Consider the following 19,861-nt stretch of genomic DNA (forward strand, 5'->3'; position numbering starts at 1 on the left):
ATATCACATTTACATAAGTATTCAGACCCTTACTCCGTACTTTGTTGAATCCTCTCAAGCTCTGTCAGGTTGGATAGGGAGCATCGCTGCACAGCTATTTTCAAGTCTCTCCAGAGATGTTCGATCGGGTTCATGTCCAGGCTCTGGCTGGGCCACTCAAGGACATTCAAAGACTTCTCCCGAAGCCACTCCTGGGTTGTCTTGGCTGTGTGCTTGTCCTGTTGGAAGGCCCCAGTCTGAGGTCCTGAGCACTCTGGAGCAGGTTTTCATCAAGGATCTCTCTGTACTTTGCTCTGTTAATTTTCTCCCTCGATCCTGACTAGTCTCCTAGTCCCTGAAAAATATCCCCACAGCATGATGCTGCCAGGTTTCCTTCAGACACTTGGCATTCAGACCAAAGAGTTCAATTTTGGTTTCATCACACATGGGAATCTTGTTTCTCGTGGTCTGTCCAATAGATGCCTTTTGGCAAACTCCAAGCGGGCTGTCGTGTGCCTTTTACTGAAGAGTGGCTTCTGTCTGGCCACTCTACCATGAAGGCCTGATTGGTGGAGTGCTGCAGAGATGGTTGTCCTTCTGGAAGGTTCTCCCATCTCCACAGAGGAACTCTGGAGCTCTGTCAAGAGTGATGGAGGCCACTGTGCTTCTACACCTGCATTGCTTACTGTTTGGGGTTTTAGGCTGGGTTTTTGTACAGCACTTTGAGATATCAGCTGATGTAAGAAGGGCTTTATAAATTTATTTGAAATTTGATATGACTGTGTTCTTGGGGACCTTCAATGCTGCAAACATTTTTTGGTACCTTTCCCCAGATCTGTACCTCAACACAATCCTGTCTCGGCACTCTACGGACAACTCCTTCGACCTCAATGGCTTGTTTTTTTCTCTGACATGCACTGTCAACTGTGGGACGTTATATACACACAGGTGTGTGCCTTTCCAAATCATGTCCAATCAATTGAATTTACCACAGGTGAACTCCAATCAATTGTAGAAAAACCTCACGGATGATCAATGGAAATAGGATAGGTCACTACTGTCGTGTCTTTACTATCATTAAATTGATGACTTTGTTTTTATCAAAGATATTAATCATGTAACTGTAATTAACTAGGAAGTCGGGGCACCAAGGAAAATATTCAGATTACAAATTTATAATTTCCCAATATAACTTTTCAGATATTTTCATATCTGATCAATAGTCTTCTGATTAATGAATTATTTACTTTACCTCACGTTAGTCTCATTCCAAACGTCGTAAATAGTTGGTTATCTGCACGAACCCAGTCTTCACTATGAGTCATCCATACATCAATTGTCTTAAATAATTTATTTATTACTAACTAAGTAATTCACAGAAATGCATAAACAAAACAACAAAGTAAATATGGTTACAAGAAATGATAGGAGAATGTGCCCTAGTGGGCTAAACCGGCATGGCGGCTTGTTAGACAAAAGGGAAGTGAGGGTCGACAAAGAAGTCACTACAGAGTTAATAATTATAACAATTGAAATGCTAATCCTTTACACATGAACGCTCACTCATTCGGGAACAATTGCAATCAATATATATATTTACGCTCAGTGTGTCGTCTTGATCGCTGTTGAAAAGTTCATTTCTTTTGTAGAATTGTCCTTTCTCTCTCTCTGTCGCGGTTATAGTGGATAGTTCAGAGTGACATTGTAGAATGGATGTTTCGGCGGTTGTCGTTCTTCGCGTTCAATGATACCGAATTCCTAGCTGCCGACTAGTAATTAATATCAAAGACTTGTTCTTATTCTGTCGGTATCGATAGTCTAAGAGTTTAACCGCGTGGTATGGTTAAAAGATTTAGCAATGGTCTGCAACCTTTGTCCCCTCCTAATGGAGGAAAACATGGTCTACTGAGAATTTCTCAAAGTTGGGTTTTATTCGGAATTGCAGAAAAGGGGCTGTCCCAGGATGCCTGACCCTAACTGGGCTCATGGGCGGTCCTCTGATTTAGTTCAACTCAAAAGGGAATTGGAGTTTCCTTCATTAAACTATCCAAAATCACATTACACCATTTTACAAACAGTATCATACTCACTCATTCATCTTATACAACAATTAGATATAAACCTCATATCCGAGTCTATTATATAAACAGCGTTATGGTAACGTGGCCGCACCGTCTCCCATGAGCTTCCCAAGTTGTAACAAACGGACCAGTTGCTGGATTCAAACGGACCAGTAGCTGGATCTTTTATACCTTCTCCGGAACATGAAATTTGTTCGGACCTCAAGTTCTGTGAGGTGGAAGAAATTCCTTTGTTCTCTATGAAACTTCACTCTATCTCTATACTGTGTGGCCATGAGGAGATCCTCTCCTCAGGAATTTACGACCTCTCTCTGACCACAGCAGCCTAGTTGAAGGAGGCAGGGAGAGGGGGGTGGGGCTTGCTGTACCCAAAGAGGGCAACGTCATGACACTACAGACCCGAGGCGGCGCACAATTGGCCCAGTGTCGTCCGGGTTAGGGAAGGGTTTGGTCGGCAGGGATGTCCTTGTCCCATCGCGCTCTAGCGAACTCCTTGTGGCGGGCCGGGCGCCTGCACGCTGACAGTCGCCAGTTGTATAGTGTTTCCTCCAACACATTGGTGCGGCTGGCTTCTGGGTTAAGCGGGCAGTGTGTCAAGAAGCAGTACGGCTTGGCAGGGTCGTGTTTCAGAGGACGCATGGCTCTTGACCTTCGCCTCTCCCGAGACCGTAGGGGAGTTGCAGCGATGGGACCAGACTAAGTACCAATTGGATATCACAAAATTGCGGAGGGGAAAAAAAAGAGTTAAAAGTACCAATTAAAAAATATATATCTAAAAACCTGTTTTTGCTTTGTCATTATGGAGGATTGCGTGTAAAAAATAAGGCTGTAATGTAACAGAATGTGGGAAAAGTCAAGGGGTCTGGATGCTGTAGATCGCTGAAAATGACTATCCATTTCTTGCATTAGTCATCTCAGAGATCCTCCATGAAAACGTCACAGAAGAGCACTTTCCTGTTTTGCTCATCACTAAACAGTCAATAGACGTTAAATCATACAATTATAGAAAAATTGTGTATGACACCACTAAATAATTTGGAGTTATCCTTTAAGCAGTCCACATAGCAGATAAAATAACTTGTTCTTACTAGAGAAGGATCGGTATGCCTGGTCATGTCTTGTGGGACCTAGACAGGAGTTGTGGGATATGTGGTATGGTCATCTACTGAAAATGTAATAGATCGGCCTGTAGATCTCTATGATCCCGCCGAGAGAAGTTCAACAGGCCTGAGATTGCAGTCTGCAGTCTGAGGAGCTATAAATAGTGTGACTGGTACGGAAGCTGTTCATAGACAAAGGTGTCTTTCTCCCGTAGAAGAAAAGCCATCTTCACTGGTCACTTTACCGCTGACTCAGTGAGATGTGCAAAACAATTCTGACTCACTGTCATTTTTCAGAGTTTTACAGTGGTAGAAAAACAACAATGATGACCTCAATTGTCTTAGTACAAAAGTACTGTTATTAGTTTCTCTCTGATAAGAATAATTCACACAGAATAATACTTTTAGAGACACCCTTTGTGTGTGTGTGTGTGTATGTGTGTGTGTCACTGTGCATGTGTGTGTGAGAGAGGAATATTTGTCCTGAAAAGGCTCTTTGCAGTTAACCCAAGGCAGAAGCAGGGACGGTGTCCCTCAGAGGACGGCTGTACAAATAGCCTGATGCACTGAGGGTACAGGATGTCCTAAGCAGGGTCCTGACCTCACTCTACCACTAACTAATGGAGGACGGGTGGGGGAGCAGAGCAGGCATGAGTGTGTGATTCTGTGTCACTATGTGTGTGTGTGTGGGGCTGGAGTCTGAGCTGCTGACTCTGTCGTGGTAGGCAGGCAGTGTCCCTCAGGTGAAATCTCTCATGTACATGTGCATTACTACGCCACAAATTCTACAGTCTTAAATTAACACAATGCTTAGTGTAATGCCCTATTTGCATATTTCCCAGAGTGCCTTGCCTTTCGAGTGAATTGTAGAGTTACCACCCATGACTGTATTTGTCAGTGACATGGTTGTTGCAATGATCCATTTTCAGTCCTGTGATGAGATCCTAAGCAAATATGTTATCATTCAAATTAAATTATTTCACACAATACATATTTCATAAGGCTTATTTTGAGAGCTTTAGCCTAATAGAGTGGCCCGAAACTCATGGTTTACAAGCCACATCGGGCCTGCAAGTCACTTTATGATGTTGTGCAAAGTGATGTACAAGTCTTATTGGAATCCAGCCAGAGTGGGGATATCCAACATTTTGAATTTTAATTCACCCGCAACATGCATTCCGAATGACTGCCGGGTTGGGAAGACTAAGATATGAGACTACCTAAGCATCTAAACTGGTACAACCATTTCAGTAACGGGTGCAATAAATTGAAGTAACAGATTGGATTAGTAAAAACATTTATGTTATTTATATTTGAGATGCATAAGATTAATTAATCAATGTACATGCAAACACATAGCATGAAACAAACCATTCTAAAAATCAACCTGCAACAGAGCATGCTGGGAAATATGATAGGCGTGGTCTTGGTTTAACAATGGTTATTAACACCAACACTAGGGTTATTTTACACCAACTAGTGTTAATTTAACACTTGAATCAACACTACATGTAACCGAAAGATTGCTGGATCGAATCCCCGAGCTGACAAGGTAAAAATCGGTCGTTCTGCCCCTGAGCAAAGCAGTTAACCCACTGTTCCCCGGGAGCCGAAGACGTGGATGTCGATTATGGCAGCCCCCCGCACCGTTCTGATTCAGAGGGGTTGGGTTAAATGCGGAAGACACATTTCAGTTGAAGCCATTCAGTTGTACAACTGACTAGGTATACCTCTTTCCCTTACATGTTATACTGAAAATCAACACTAGGTAATATCGGCCAATTTGCAGTGTATACATAGGCCTTCAGGCTGCCATGGCGACATACAGGATGTTATGATGACGAGAAGGTGCTTTGCATCAGAAACTAGTCATTGATAAATGGTGAAGTGGGATGCAATGACATTTCTTTAAAAAGTCTCTAAATAACACATCTCAAACTGACAATGATCACATATAATTACGCTCAATTTTCAGTGTGCATCCTTCCCAACTCAGGAAAGATTAGCATACTCTCTCCAGAAATGAAAGGGAAAGCTGATTCTACTGAAAGCTTTGGCTAAAAATGTACAGATACAGATATCTCACTCGTGACATTTAAGGATGAAAAGTAAGTGGTCTGCTTACTGTAGATGGACAGCGTAATCCGGAGTGAAAATGTTCCCCCGAGCATTACACTGCAGTTTTCTGAGGCTAAACAGAACAGTTTTAGCTGCCATTGCCCTTTACAAGCCACAGCTCTGACACTCATTTCCTCTGGCTCTAGCTGACATGATAGCTGACCGAGCTCTGCACATCTGATAACTTTCATTCATCATCCTGGAGCCAAACTTCATATTATTAAAAGGTAGTCATCCCTGACAATCCCTTCCCTCCCAGACTTAAGACTGGGCTAGCTAGCACACTCTAATTAGACAATAAAAAACAGGTTTGCTGCTTGGACACCGAGTCTGATAGATCATATTCAGGCTATGGGTTTGTCCTTGGAGTACCCCTGTGTAAGATGAAAAAGACAACCATCAGTAAACAGCAGAGCCATATATCTAAATATATGGCTCCGGTAAAGTGTTTTACTAATTACAAAATGGCAGGGCCAGGGTGATAAATTGCTTCACAATAGCCACAGAACAACCATGATTTAAACTTGACATAAAGCACAGTCAGAAAAACAGTCTAGAGTTTCATTTTTACTGCCCAGTGTTATAGTGTTATTGGAGAAGTGAGTGAGTGTTTGTACCATTTGTCCTATGGGCTGTGTGGGTTGTCTGTCTGTTTGGGTTGGGTGCTATGTGCTGTGACTGTCATGCCCTGTCACAGTGCAACACGGGCCCAGATGGCTGGGCTTCTCTGAATGGTCCAAGGGCAGTGGCAACCCGCCTGCCCACCACCGGAGCCTGCAAACCTGCTGCCTGGCTGGGCTAAACTCTGCTTATGGAATAGTCACTAGAGTTGGGAGATGTCTGGAATGACACATCGACCTGTCCAAACCTCGTTACTATACAATTGTATCATCAACACTTTTTTTTTTACCTCTGCATTTGTGCAAAAAGTGTTCAGTCTGAATGTGTTTTCAGTGGGTCTACATACAGCATGCCACTCCAGAGTCTATTAAAGACAGAAAAGGTGAACATGCTTGTGTTCCTTGCCAGTAACCTTTAGGTAGGTTAATATATAATGAAAAGAAAAATAGTCAATGGTTCTTCATTGCATTATTTGTTTAATTTTCAAAGCCTGTATTCACAGATGTGTCTTATTCAAAATAAATGTAGCCTAGGCTAGAATACTCTGTTGTGTGCTTTAAAACTTATTTGCACTTTCATTTATTCGGTTAATTTCATACTTATTTTGATTACTTGATTCATTTTGTAATTTGTAGCCACTCTTTTTATAGGCAACATACATTTTTTATTTGCCCTTATCAAAAGCGCTGCTGCGGGTGGTTATGTAATGCCCGTAGCGCAATTCAAGGATATAATATATATATATATATATATATATAATATATATTCAAGGAATAAACACTTCCACAATAATACAAACATCTATTTAAACTTGTACTAGTAACGTTAACTGCTCATTTTATTGACAGTAGCCTAGTGTAGGGCTATATTATTGGCTGTTAAGTTTGCAAGGAATTTCCGGCGGAACACTTTGTTTTTCCTAAAAACTTTGGTCAGGTGGAGTCCAAAAACGTTTAAGGTTTGTTTAACCTCCCATTCAATTATTCCATCTTGCAATTGTTGGTTATCCATCTCTCATAATTACCATATCATGTTTTTATTTAGGATATTCACAAACATAACTGAGATAGAACTCGGTTTACTGGCCTCCTGGATTAATTTCAATGTTGATCGTGAAATATATGCTTAGACTAACAAGTCACATGCAAATAAAAAATGGGTAATGGGACAAAAAGGGAAATGAAGATTTCAGAACAAGCCACACAACGGAGTGTCTGCTGCAAAAGGCCCATGATCATCCGTCTACATTGCAGGCCTACTCGTGTGTTATGTTAATAGTAGGCTAAGTCTACCTACATAATTCATGAAAAAGGCTACGGCAAATAGGAATAGGTAGGTCATTTGGTGTGTCGCCAGGCTGTGAGCTGCACTGTTGTGCGCTGGCCGACTTCTGCTGTGCCAGTCATGTTCAAATAGGTTAAACTATCGTCTGTAAAAAAATAAATAAAATGTAAACATATAAAAACTATCGCCTGTCACATCATGATGTCGTTGCAGTCGACAATATCTGTCAAACGTCGTTGATTTCCAATTGTGTCGTAATATCGCCCAACCCTAATAGTCACTACTCCCGATTTAAATAATAATGGCTTAAAGAAAATACTACTGAAGTAATCATTCTTTAATTGATTGTCATCACTAGAGACTTGAGGCAGCACCACTCTTTGGTTCAGTATTAGTCTATATGCAGCCTACAGCATGTCTGTAGAAAAAACAATTAGAAATGCAATCATTCTCATAATAATCATGATTACAATGTCCATCGGGCAACAAACCAATTATACAACAATTTGATCCTAAATTACTTCTCAGAATACAACCAGATCCAATAGAGCTCTGACTGACTCATCGTTAAAACAATTTGGCATAATTGAGCATCCTCTTCATGTTGTCCTTAGAACTGTCTTGTTATTAGGTGTTACCAGACCGCTACATTAACAGAGAAGCAACTAGTGACATGGTTTTAAAAATTACATTTTAGGCCAACACACAGATCTTGTCCCTTATACAACCATTACCAAGTCCTGACTTATTTTTTTTTTTTTTTACATGGGAAGGGTCTAGCAAACAGATGGGGATGCCTATCTCACCTCTAGCGACCAAGGTAGTGTGTGTTTATGTTGTTGCAGTGTGTGTGTGTGTGTCGGTGGACTGAACTGATCATCCCGACCTCCATCCCAAAGGAGCAGCCCCCACAGCGTTACCCCTTACTGAGTGCATGAAGCTACAGAGGCAGGAGGAAACCATGTGGCTCTGTCACTCTGTGTGAAGGGTTAACGGAATCTTAATGCTCACATAAATCACCCTAGAAATACACCTCACCTGACTGGTCTGCCTTTATCACAGTCCCACTGCAGATCTGGGGGAAAGACAGGGGTAACACGCACGGACACATGGGAGGCTCAAACGCACAGGGAGGCTATCAGTCCGAGGATGCTCCCTGCATACAGTACCGTGCATTACCCAGCCACGAGGACGGAAAAGAAGAGACTGATAAATTAGTACTGTTTTTTTTTCTTTCACAAGACCTTCGAGCCATGGCTAGACTAAAGTGTGACAAGCAGGGCCTAAAATGAACACCCGACACCTGCCAAAAGCGAGTTTTGGCATTGGTGGGTAAGAATGTCTGATTTACCAGCCACGTTACCGCGTGGTAACACTGCGGGTTCTACAGTGTGAGCAATTGAAAAAAATGGTCAAGTATGGCCACAAGTGCGAGTTGTGATTTATAGCAAAATAAACGCTGCTGTAGCTGTTTTCAAAGTATTTCTGCCGTTTTGTTTCATATCTAGTAAGGCACAAAGAAATCTGAATCCTAACGTTGTAGCTATCCCACCTCATGCAGCAACACTGCCTGTCTGGGGGGCCGTGAGTACCCGAAAGATTTGTTTTTAGAAGCATTGGGCACAGGCATATAAATTGGTCTACTTTACTCAAGTTTTCCTTGTGTTTCTTGGCTATTTACATTGTTTTGTTCACAAGCTCGGTTGCTTTTCAATGTTTGAGTTTGCTCCCACTGCTAGAAAAAATAGACATCATAGGTCACCGAATATTAAATCAAGCAATATACCACATTACTTCTTGCTAGTAATACATTTAATGCTTAGAAACATTAATAAGCATGCTCATCCGTTTTTTGTGTGTTTCTTTGTGTAATTATGGCCCCAAAAATATTTTGGCTGGTAAGAAAATCAGTGTGGCTGGAAGATTTTATTATCTACAGTACCTGCCACTAAAACTAAAAAGTTAGTTTTAGGCCCTGCTGGCAAGTCTTCAAACTTTATTTCCCAGGACTCGACCACAGCTCTCGAAAATCATACAGTATTAACAGAAACTGCCCCACTGCATTGCAAGGCAAGATGCAGTTAGAGGCTTGATGCGTTATACAATCCCACTCGCTGTGTTTTGATGGGCAAATCAGGCAGCCCTACTGATCCTTGACTTTGGCAATGTCGTTTACAAAATAGCCTCCAACACTCTACTCAGGAAACTGGATGTAGTCTATCACAGCCTTCCGTTTTGTCACCAAAGCCCCATATACTACCCACCACTGCGACCTGTATGCTCTCATTGGCTGGCCCTCGATACATATTCCTCGCCAAACCCACTGGCTCCAGATTACGGTGTTGAAGCATTACTTTTCTTGTAATTGTTGGGCAAGTTCATAAAGCCCAACGTTACTGGACACTGCTTCAACTGGGTTTCCATGGTTTCAATCAATTGGATGGATCTTTACTGAGACGAACGGACATTGACGTTTTGATTGTAAGTTACACAAGTCTTTGCTAGGAAAAGCCCCGCCTTATCTCAGCTCACTCCTCACCATAGCAACACCCACCCGTAGCACGCGCTCCAGCAGGTATATTTCACTGGTAATCCCCAAAGCCAACACCTCCTTTGGCCGCCTTTCCTTCCAGTTCTCTGCTGCCAATAACTGGAACGATTGCAAAAATCACTAAAGCTGGAGACTTATATCTCCCTCTCTAACTTTAAGCATCAGCTGTCAGAGCAGCTTACCGATCACTGTACCTGTACAGAGCAAATCTGTAAATAGCACATCCAACTACCTCATCCCCAAATTTGTCATGACTCCCACCGAAGGTGGCTCCTCTTCCTGTTCGGGCGGCGCTCGGCGTCACCGGTCTACTAGCTGCCACCGATCCCCTTTTCCTTTTCTGTTAGTGTAGTTACACCTGTTTCTTGTTTGGGTTTTGGTTAGGGCTATTTAAGCCGGTTAGGCCCGCCTGCTTTTGTGCGGGTTTGTTCCTCTGTTAGTTTGTGGATGTGCATTTGTATTTTATTTTCTCCGGACTGTTTGGGTCCTGTTTTTGGGCCGGTCAGTTTTATGCGCCTAGTGTTTTTGGCGTGGCCGTTTTGCACCGGAATAAATACGATTGTCCTAACCCTCTGCTCTCTGCGCCTGACTCCAAACCCACTACTCCTAGAAGACCTGACAATATTGTTATCTTTTTGCTCTTTTGCACCCCAGTATCTCTACTTGCACATCATCATCTGCACATCTATCACTCCAGTGTTAATGCTAAATTGTAATTATTTCGCCTCTATGGCCTATTTATTGCCTTACCTCCCTAATCTTCTACATTTACACACACTGTACATAGATTTTTCTATTGTGTTATTGACTGTACGTTTGTTTATGTGTAACTCTGTGTAATTGTTTTTGTCGCACTGCTTTGCTTTATCTTGGCCAGGTCGCAGTTGTTAAATAAAGGTGAAATAAAAAAATTATGACAAAAGCCCAGCCTACAGCTCTCAATGCACTGGCCTCTTCTCCACAGTTGCATTCATGTATTATTGTATAGAGAGCATATTCCAAGACTAAATCAACAAAAAAGAAGCATGTTATGTCTCAATTTTCATGCAAATGATCAACAGCACAGACAAGCTTGTAGAGCAAATTAAGCCTGTTGTTGTAATAATGTACCACAGTGCGACTGCAAGCCAGCAGCCCATTCTAAGGTCTGCGATCCAAATGGCACCCTATTCCCTATATATAGTGCACTACTTTTAACCAGAGCCCTATTGGCCCTAGTCAAAAGTGGTGTCTTATAAAAGGGTGTCATTTGGGACACAGACAGGGACATCCATTCTCTGGGGGTGAGGTACTATGCCGAGTAGAGCCCGACTGATGTGTTTTTGGGGTCCGATACAGATTCCAATATTTTGGGGGGTACAAAACTTACCGATACATCTGCTGATATACTGTTTTACGTGTAACTTTTCCACACGAGTTCTCAGAAATTGCCATCCAAAAGACCAATTGTCCAAGAAATATGCTTCAAATGTTGATTTCTTGCATTGTGACAATAATGAAACATTGCTATCTAAGTGTTCGGATAAGCATTCTATTTATTGAATCCTATTTAATCAATCCTATTTATTGAATATTGGTTATCGGTGGAATTATCGGCCGATACCGATATGTTTGTAAAAGGCCAATATCAGCCGATATCGGTGAACCAATATATCGGTCAGGCTATACTAATTAGCCAGTCTGGTGGCTAAGTCTTCAAACGGTAGAGATCTTTACCAGCAATTTATCCGACACTTTTTCTACATTGACAGCAGAGGGGTCAAGTGCAAGGGCATAATGGCTTTGAAGTGGCACAAGTACTATGAAGTATCAAGACCTCAATGTTAGAGGGGTACGAGGCCAGTCAACAGCCCCAAAAATTAAGTGAACAATTACAGCTCATCTGAATACATTATAACCAAATGACAGTGGTCTACAGCAGCAGCCACAGTGTAAATAACTCAACAACAATGGTCTCAGCAAAGAAATGGTCCTATAGTATTTAATAAACCAATGTCTAGGACTTTGCTTGCAGACAAAATGATGTGACAGAAATTCTCTTTTCTCATTCACTTGGTACAGCAGCACTGTGTTCTGCTTTTTGCTCAGGGCTGCTTCAATAAGGGCTTTTCTCAATAGGATGAAGGAAAAACACACAAACTGTCTCTCTACAGTGGGAGTTGAGCGCCACGAGAAGGGAGAATAATCTGCTTTCAATTCCCTATTCACACATTTCTATTTTGCATGAGCGCTGGCGGCTGGGCTGTGTGTATACACTGGCTTTCAGAGGAGACGTGCCAGTCAAACAGCATCACCCACCACACCTTGTAGTCTACCTGAGACCAATGTTGTGACATATAGCCTTGTGCAATATGCCCTGAGTGAGAAAGTTACAGACACTCAAATATTATACCACCAAGACATGCTAGTTGTGTGTCTAACTTTCTCATTCATCATTATTCACAATTCATTCAGGATCCGTAATCATGGTGGCATCCACATTAATGAAGAGTTTAGAAACATATTCTATTATTATTTACAATAAAACTGACTCCAAAATGACACAATACATTATATACTATTAATTTCGATTGGGCACAAAATAATCTGAAACACAACCAAAACAAACAAGCAAATACTTCCAACAAATTTGTAGTCAAGCTTGATGTAGTCATTGTGTGCAATGAATATGGGATGAAATACTTAACGTTTTACTACTTGAAGTACATTTGTGCCAATACTTTTGGTCCCCTAAAATGGGGGGAATTTGTCTAAAAAGTAATGTAATCCTTAACGGTTCACCCGATATGGATGAAAATAACCTAAAATCAAAGCAGACAGTCTGCACTTTAACCTCATAGTCAATTTATCATTTCATATCCAAAGTGCTGGAGTACAGAGGCAAAACAACAAAATACATGTAACTGTCCCAATACTGGCTCACTACATATGCATAATAATCAGTACTATAAACATCATTAAATTCAATGATTTAACCTATCCTATACAAACCTGTAACATCCTCCCTTCCCCCACCCCAGGTCTGTGTGGAGAGCGCTGGCAAACAAGAGGTGTGTGTGTGTGTTTGTGTCTGTGTGTGTGTGTGTCTGTGTGTTTGTGTCTCTGTGTGTGTGTGTGTGTGTCTGTGTGTGTGTGTGTGTGTGTTTGTGTCTGTGTGTGTGTGTGTTTGTGTGCGCGTGTCCTGGTCCTTACCTGGCAGGTGATCCAGAGGTGTTCTGCCAGCCTGTTGATCTCAGACAGCACATGACGGATGAGCAGGGACCTAAGCAAGTTGCTCCCTCCCAGCAGGATCAAACACTCCGTCAGCCTCTCCTGAACCTGGAACTGATGCAGACCAGAGGGAAACACATCAAAAAACAGCACGGTAACACCACCAACCCCCATATTCTTTCACTTAACTAGGGCTGTCCCCAACCCCAAAAAAATCTTGGTCAACCAAAAGTTTTGTTCTTTCGACCAATCAATTGGTGTATTTTTGCATATATAGACACACCCTATGTGTTTTAATAAAACCAACTATTTATATTGAGCTTGTCTGATGCTTTAAGCCGGTAATAGACTATACTAGAAGTCGGTAACCTTTCTCATTTTGCCAATATATCTTATTATTTATACTGATCTGCGTGCCAGTTATGGTTTTCATATGCACATTTTCGTGGAACATTTGCATTTCATTTAAAACATCGCCTTCATATCTCCAAATCATTGTCATGTGGTTAATTAGAATTCTATCCTAATCTAAATTAAAATGATACAAACCTAAAAAGTCCCTTCTAGTGCCATCGTCAACTATGTAAAAATAGCCTATATAAAGGCAACAAATAAAAACATTGCAACCTGCAGGTAGAAAATATCCTGATAAAGAAAAAATATCCTAAAAATCACATTTGCTATACATGGCCTGTCTGCAACGAACTTGAAACATTGTATCAATTATTAACTTGGGTTCAGCCAGAAGCTTGCACTAGCGAACTTGCTATATAAAATATTCTGGGCCCTCAGTTCCCCATGCAAGTGAGTTTGAGACCGACACAGCTGTAGGCTATTTGCGCAAGGGATAAGAAGCAGTGCTTGACTTGGGCAGGAGCTCACCGGAGCTGAGCACTGGCACCTCAAATGTTCTACTCCTGTTCCTCTTATAGAATATTATCTCAAAAGTATTGTGGAGTTACTACATTGAGTAAATATTGTCATTGTCAATGGGTGTAAAAACAGACTTTGTTTGCTTGCTGTTTGAGGTGAAGAAAACTTTAAAGTTGAGAAGCTCCACAGCTCATTAGTGGTGGTGTGTTAAGCCAATCAGAAATACTTTTAGATCCCTAAACAGGCACATTTATATGCCTACATTTGCGTGCAGGCCAGGTAGCCTCTAGGCCTATATACTTCTATGCGTAATCAGGTGTGCGTCCTTACTCAACATTGTCTTTTGTTTGGAGCGCTTCTGTCAATGACTAAATTGAATTGACAAAACTCTAAATGGAATGAAATAAACCAAAACTTGTTTCTCACAAGAGTAGCATGCAAACAATGTGTCTACTCCGACAATGAGAACCTTAAGACTGGAATAATAATATATTGAATACATTAACAGAAATGACCATAACCAAACAAACATTGTAGATTAGAAATGATAGGAATTAAAGGTAAATGTACGACTGGTGATATATGTAATAGGGGAATTACATATATTCCTAACAACCAACTGCGAACAATTCACACAATGAAGTTAAGAAACAATGAATGTGCACAAATTGGCGGGAGAGAGCGCATTCCTGGAGAGCACTGTGCATCTGGGCACTGCAGGGTCAATCCAATGTCTGCATTGGCCATGCCGAATTTACGGTGATACAGACTCAGCAGAAATCAGGGCATTCATACTTCTTGAGCGTCGCAGAGCAGGTCAGAGCTGTGAAGTGAGTTTGTGTTTATACAGGATGTACCGCCCCCACCTCCCGTCACCCAATTATGTCAATGCGGTGCTATACAGAGCCCTCTGCATTGTTACAACATTTGGGAGGCGAATGGCGATGCGGTACGGAGGTTCTGCACATGAGAACATATGAAAGCTGGTGGTTCCTTTTACCATGCGTCTTCAATATTCCCAGGTAAGAAGTTTTAGGTTGTAGTTATTATAGAAATTATAGGACTATTTTTCTCTATACCATTTGTATTTCATTAACCTTTGACTATTGGATGTTCTTATAGGCAGTTTAGTATTGCCAGTGTAACAGTAACGTTATAGCTTCCGTCCCTCTCCTCGCCCCTACCCGGGCTCGAACCAGGAACACATCGACAACAGCCACACTCGAAGCAGCGTTACCCATGCAGAGCAAGGGTAACAACCACTTCAAGTCTCAGAGCGAGTGACGTTTGAAACGCTATTAGCGCGCACCCCGCTAACTAGCTAGCCATTTCACATCGGCTACACCAGCCTAATCTCAGGAGTTGATAGGCTTGAAGTCATAAATAGCGCAATGCTTGACGCACAACGAAGAGCTGCTGGCAAAACGCACAAAAGTGCTGTTTGAATGAATGCTTACGAGCCTGCTGCTGCCTACCACCGCTCAGTCAGACTGCTCTATCAAATCATAGACTTAGTTATAACATGATAACACAAAGAAATATGAGCATTAGGTCATTAATATGGTTGAATCCGGAAACTATCATCTCGAAAACAAGACGTTTTAACTTTCAGTGAAATACGGAACCATTCCGTATTTTATCTAACGGGTGGCATCCATTCGTCTAAAAAATCCTGTTACATTGCACAACCTTCAATGTTATGTCATAATTACATAACATTCTGGCAAATTAGGCGGCCCAAACTGTTACATATACACTGACTCTGCGTGCAATGAACACAAGAGAAGTGACACAATTTCACATAGTTAACATTACCTGCTAACCTGGATTTCTTTTAGCTAAATATGCAGGTTTAAAAATATATACTTCTGTGTATTGATTTTAAGAAAGGCATTGATGTTCATGGTTAGGTACACATTGAAGCAACGATATGCACCGCATCGATTATATGCAACACAGAACACACTAGATAAACTAGTAATATCGTCAACCATGTGTAGTTAACTAGTGATTATGATTGATTGATTGTTTTTTATAAGATAAGTTATATGATAGCTAGCAACTTACCTTGGCTAACTGCATTCGCGTAACAGGCAGGCTCCTCTTGGAGTGCAATGAGAGGCAGGTGGTTAGAGCGTTGGGCTAGTTAACTGTAAGGTTGCAAGATTGAATCCCCCGAGCTGACAAGGTGAAAATCTGTCGTTCTGCCCCTGAACGAGGCAGTTAACCCACCGTTCCTAGGCCGTCATTGAAAATAAGAATGTGTTCTTAACTGACTTGCCTAGTTAAATAAAGATTAAATAAAGGTGAAAAAAAAAAAAAAAAAAATTGGTGTCCAAAAATACCGATTTCCGATTGTTATGAAAACTTGAAATCGGCCCTAATTAATCGGCCATTCCGATTAATCGGTTGACCTCTATTCTACATTGTAGAATAATAGTGAAGACATCCACTATGAAATAACACATGCAATCATGTAATAACCGAAAAAGTGTTAAACAAATCTAAATATATTTTAGATTCTTCAAAGTAGCCACCCTTTGCCTTGATGACAGCTTTGCACACTCTTGGCATTCTCTCAACCAGCTTCATGAGGAATGATTTTCCAAAAGCCTTGAAGGAGTTCCCACATATGTTTAGCACTTGGTGGCTGCATTTCCTACACTTTGCAGTCCAACTCATACCAAACCATTGGGTTGATGTCGGGTGATTGTGGAGGCCAGGTCATCTGATGCAGCACTCCATCACTCTCCTTCTTGGTCAAATAGCCCTTACACAGCCTGGAGGTGTGTTGTCCTGTTGAAAAACAAATGATAGTCCCACTAAGTCCAAACCAGATGGGATGGTGTATTGCTGCAGAATAAAATCGCAAATTTCCACCGGTCTAATGTCCATTGCTTGTGTTTCTTGCCCCAAGCAAGTCTCTTCTTATTGGTGTCCTTTAGTAGTGGTTTCGTTTCAGCAATTCGACCATGAAGGCATGATTCGCGCAGACTGTGTGAATCAGGCCTTCATGGTTGAATTGCTGCAAGAAATCAGATGACCTAGCCTCTACAATCCCCGGACCTCAACCAAACTGAGATGTTTTGGGATGAGTCGGACCGCAGAGTGAAGGAAAAGAAGCCAACAAGTGCTCAGCATATGTGGGAACTACTTCAAGACTGTTGAATGTTGAAAATGCATTCCAGGTGAAGCTGGTTGAGAGAAAGCTATCAAGACAAAGGGTGGCTATTTGAAGAATCTCAAATATAAAATATTTCATTTGTTTAACCCTTTTTTGATTGCTACATGATTCCATATGTGTTATTTCATAGTTTTGATGCCTTCACTATTAGTATACAATGTAGAAAATAGTCCAATTAAGAAAAAGCCTTGAATGAGTAGGTGTTCTAAATCTTTTGACCAGTAGTGTACACAATCCATGTCTCAATTGTCTCAAGGCTTAAAAATCCTTCCTTAACCGGTCTCCTCCCCTTCATCTACGCCGATTGAAGTGGACTTAACAGTAAGGGATCATAGCTTTCACCTGGATTCACCTGGTCAGTCTATGTCATGGAATACACTCAGTGTATAGCTAGGCTACTGGTAATTTGTTTTGAACAGTGTACGAGAACGGTAGTACTATAATATCATCCCTGCACAGTATGCAGGGCTATGCTATGCAATAGGCTACCGTAAACACTATGATACAAGATGTATTCAGATTTCAGACTATAGGCCTAAGGTTTTTCGATATCGCAAAGAGAACAAGCTGGACAAATTGTAGGTCTTCACATAAGATACAGGTAATAACTGAGCACCCTAAGAGAAAAGGGAGCCATGATAATAAGTGAGACTACTATGTGACCAGACAGAAAACTAAACTTTGTGCTATTCTCAGTTGAAATAAAATACTGTCATGAAATAATATCACCTTATAGTCTTGAGCCTTTTACGCTATGAGAGTGACATTTGACTGGTGCCTCTGGGGAGTCACGATATTCCATTTAATCTAGGCGCGTCACCTTCATGACTAGAGTAGACTGGCCCCTAGACAGCTGTGAAGCCATTACAGACAGAAAGGGCCAGGTAAAGATTCAGACATAAGGGCCTCAGCATTAACCATAGAATCTCAATCTAGTTCTGTCTTCTGTGGCATTACCATCATCACCCAGGTTGAGGGCTGCAGTCGGTGTAAATGATATCGCCTACCTATTTCACGTCTCCAGATGAAATACCCAGTCCAAATTATTTGACAGTATGTCAGCTATTGAGAGAGGCCTCTATAGCGTATTTCATCATCATCGTCTTGATGGTAACAGTTCATCTCTTTTCACATTGCTAGGGAATGAAGCGTGCATTTGAAGTCAAGATAGAGATTTAAGCCTAATAGAAAATTGCAGGCAGATTCCCAGGAGGCCTAAAGAAGCACAGTTTAGAACAGGAATAAAAATACAACATATTTTTCAATTAAAGGATTTCCTCCTTGAGGATGCTGATAACCATTCAAGCTTTTGTTAGTTGTTATAAACCAAACCACCAATTCATAACATAGTAAACACATTAACACACTTCCACATGTGTGAAATAGGAAGAAAAAAAATTACGCCCACATTTAGTTACTCAGCAGAATTAACTAACACAGCTCGAGCCAGCAATAGGATGGGATCTGGTTTAATTTACAGTTTTTTTAAATTGAAATTAATCAACTTGAATGAAATGAGGGTTATAAATATAAAGTCACATCACTGAAGGATCCTATTTCCACAACTGCAAATGACATCAATAAGCTCCAGTGGCATCAGCGTCATCCCAAAGCAGAGGAGACAGCTCCTATTACGCTAATTACAGGATGGAGCTGGAAATCATTTAAACAACTCCTTCGGTATCTCTGATCGCAAAAAAAGAATACTCTGCAGCAGTGATGCTCCTCCTGCTGAAACGGCATACAGCCTACTCTTCCTTAGTCACTCAAGCTGTGTCAGTGATCAGCCTTCTGAGCAGTGAGCAGCCTTCATTTGCATGGAAATGACCCAAAGGCCGACTGCTGTTTGGCTTGATACAGGCAGCCGGAGTAAAAATTACCTGGCTAATGACTTTATTCACCGGCAATATCAGTCAGGCATGAGGTGAATAGAATTGTTTTTCTTTACAAACACAATCAAGGATGTCTGGAGTGATGTGAGTCACAAAAGGCACCCTAAGGACACTGGTCAAAAGTAGTGCATTCTATAGGGCAGTTCTTAATCCTGGTCCTGGGGAATCAGCAACAGAATGACAGAAACTGCATCCCAAATAGAACCATATTCCCTATAGCAGTGTTTCTTAATCCTGGTCTTGAGGACCCAATGGGGTGCACATTTCTGTGTCTGCCTTAGCACTACACACCTGATTCAAATCATCAAAGCTTGATGAGGAGTTAGTCATTTGAATCAGCGGTGTAGTGCTAGGGCAAAAACAAGAATGTGCACCGCTTCGGGTCCTCAAGACCAGGATTAAGAAACACTGCTATAGGGAATATGGGATGTAGCCTCTGTTATTCTGCTGCTGATTCCACAGTCCTACAGACAGAACAGGGCTGAGGAGCTTAGTCCCTGTCACAGCAGTAGAGGACATTGCATCATGCCCTCCTGTCCCAAAGCTACAGCCCAATTTCAGCAGTCTGTGATTCATACACACAGAGGCACAGAGTGCTGCAGGTTCATCCTGGTCCGGATCATTCACTGTCCTGTAAATGGCCATGTGAAAGAGAGTTACAGCGGTATTCTACGGTGCTCTCCTCCGAACAAGAACAAGCCACTTTAGTTCGGACTTTCTTATTGTCGTATTTTACACCAGAAACTATTGGACCAAAGGAGTGAGGGCACCCGCTTGGAGTGAGTTTGAGAGCCTCCTAAAATTGTTTCCCTGGGCACTTGTTTGTCCTGTTTTCATTATAAGTGACTTAACAATCAATGTATTACGCAGTCCTAAATTGCAGGTCCACTCAACCATGCTGCACCACTTCACGCCAACATGTTGGCTTGTTGCTGATGCCCATGGGCACATGACAAGTTTAAAATATT

General features: G+C 41.5%; 1 protein-coding gene across 1 annotated transcript in view; it reads right to left on the bottom strand.

Moving 5' to 3' along the window:
• mei4 (meiosis-specific, MEI4 homolog (S. cerevisiae)) overlaps positions 1-19,861 on the bottom strand; it is a 50,363-nt gene that overhangs the window by 18,387 nt on the left and 12,115 nt on the right. Inside the window, exon 4 of the mRNA XM_029677182.2 lies at positions 12,927-13,058. Coding sequence (XP_029533042.2) covers positions 12,927-13,058 — 132 coding nt within the window. The remainder of the gene's footprint in view (positions 1-12,926; positions 13,059-19,861) is intronic.

Source organism: Oncorhynchus nerka, linkage group LG13 (assembly GCF_034236695.1).
Source record: "Oncorhynchus nerka isolate Pitt River linkage group LG13, Oner_Uvic_2.0, whole genome shotgun sequence".
Taxonomy (NCBI): domain Eukaryota; kingdom Metazoa; phylum Chordata; class Actinopteri; order Salmoniformes; family Salmonidae; genus Oncorhynchus; species Oncorhynchus nerka.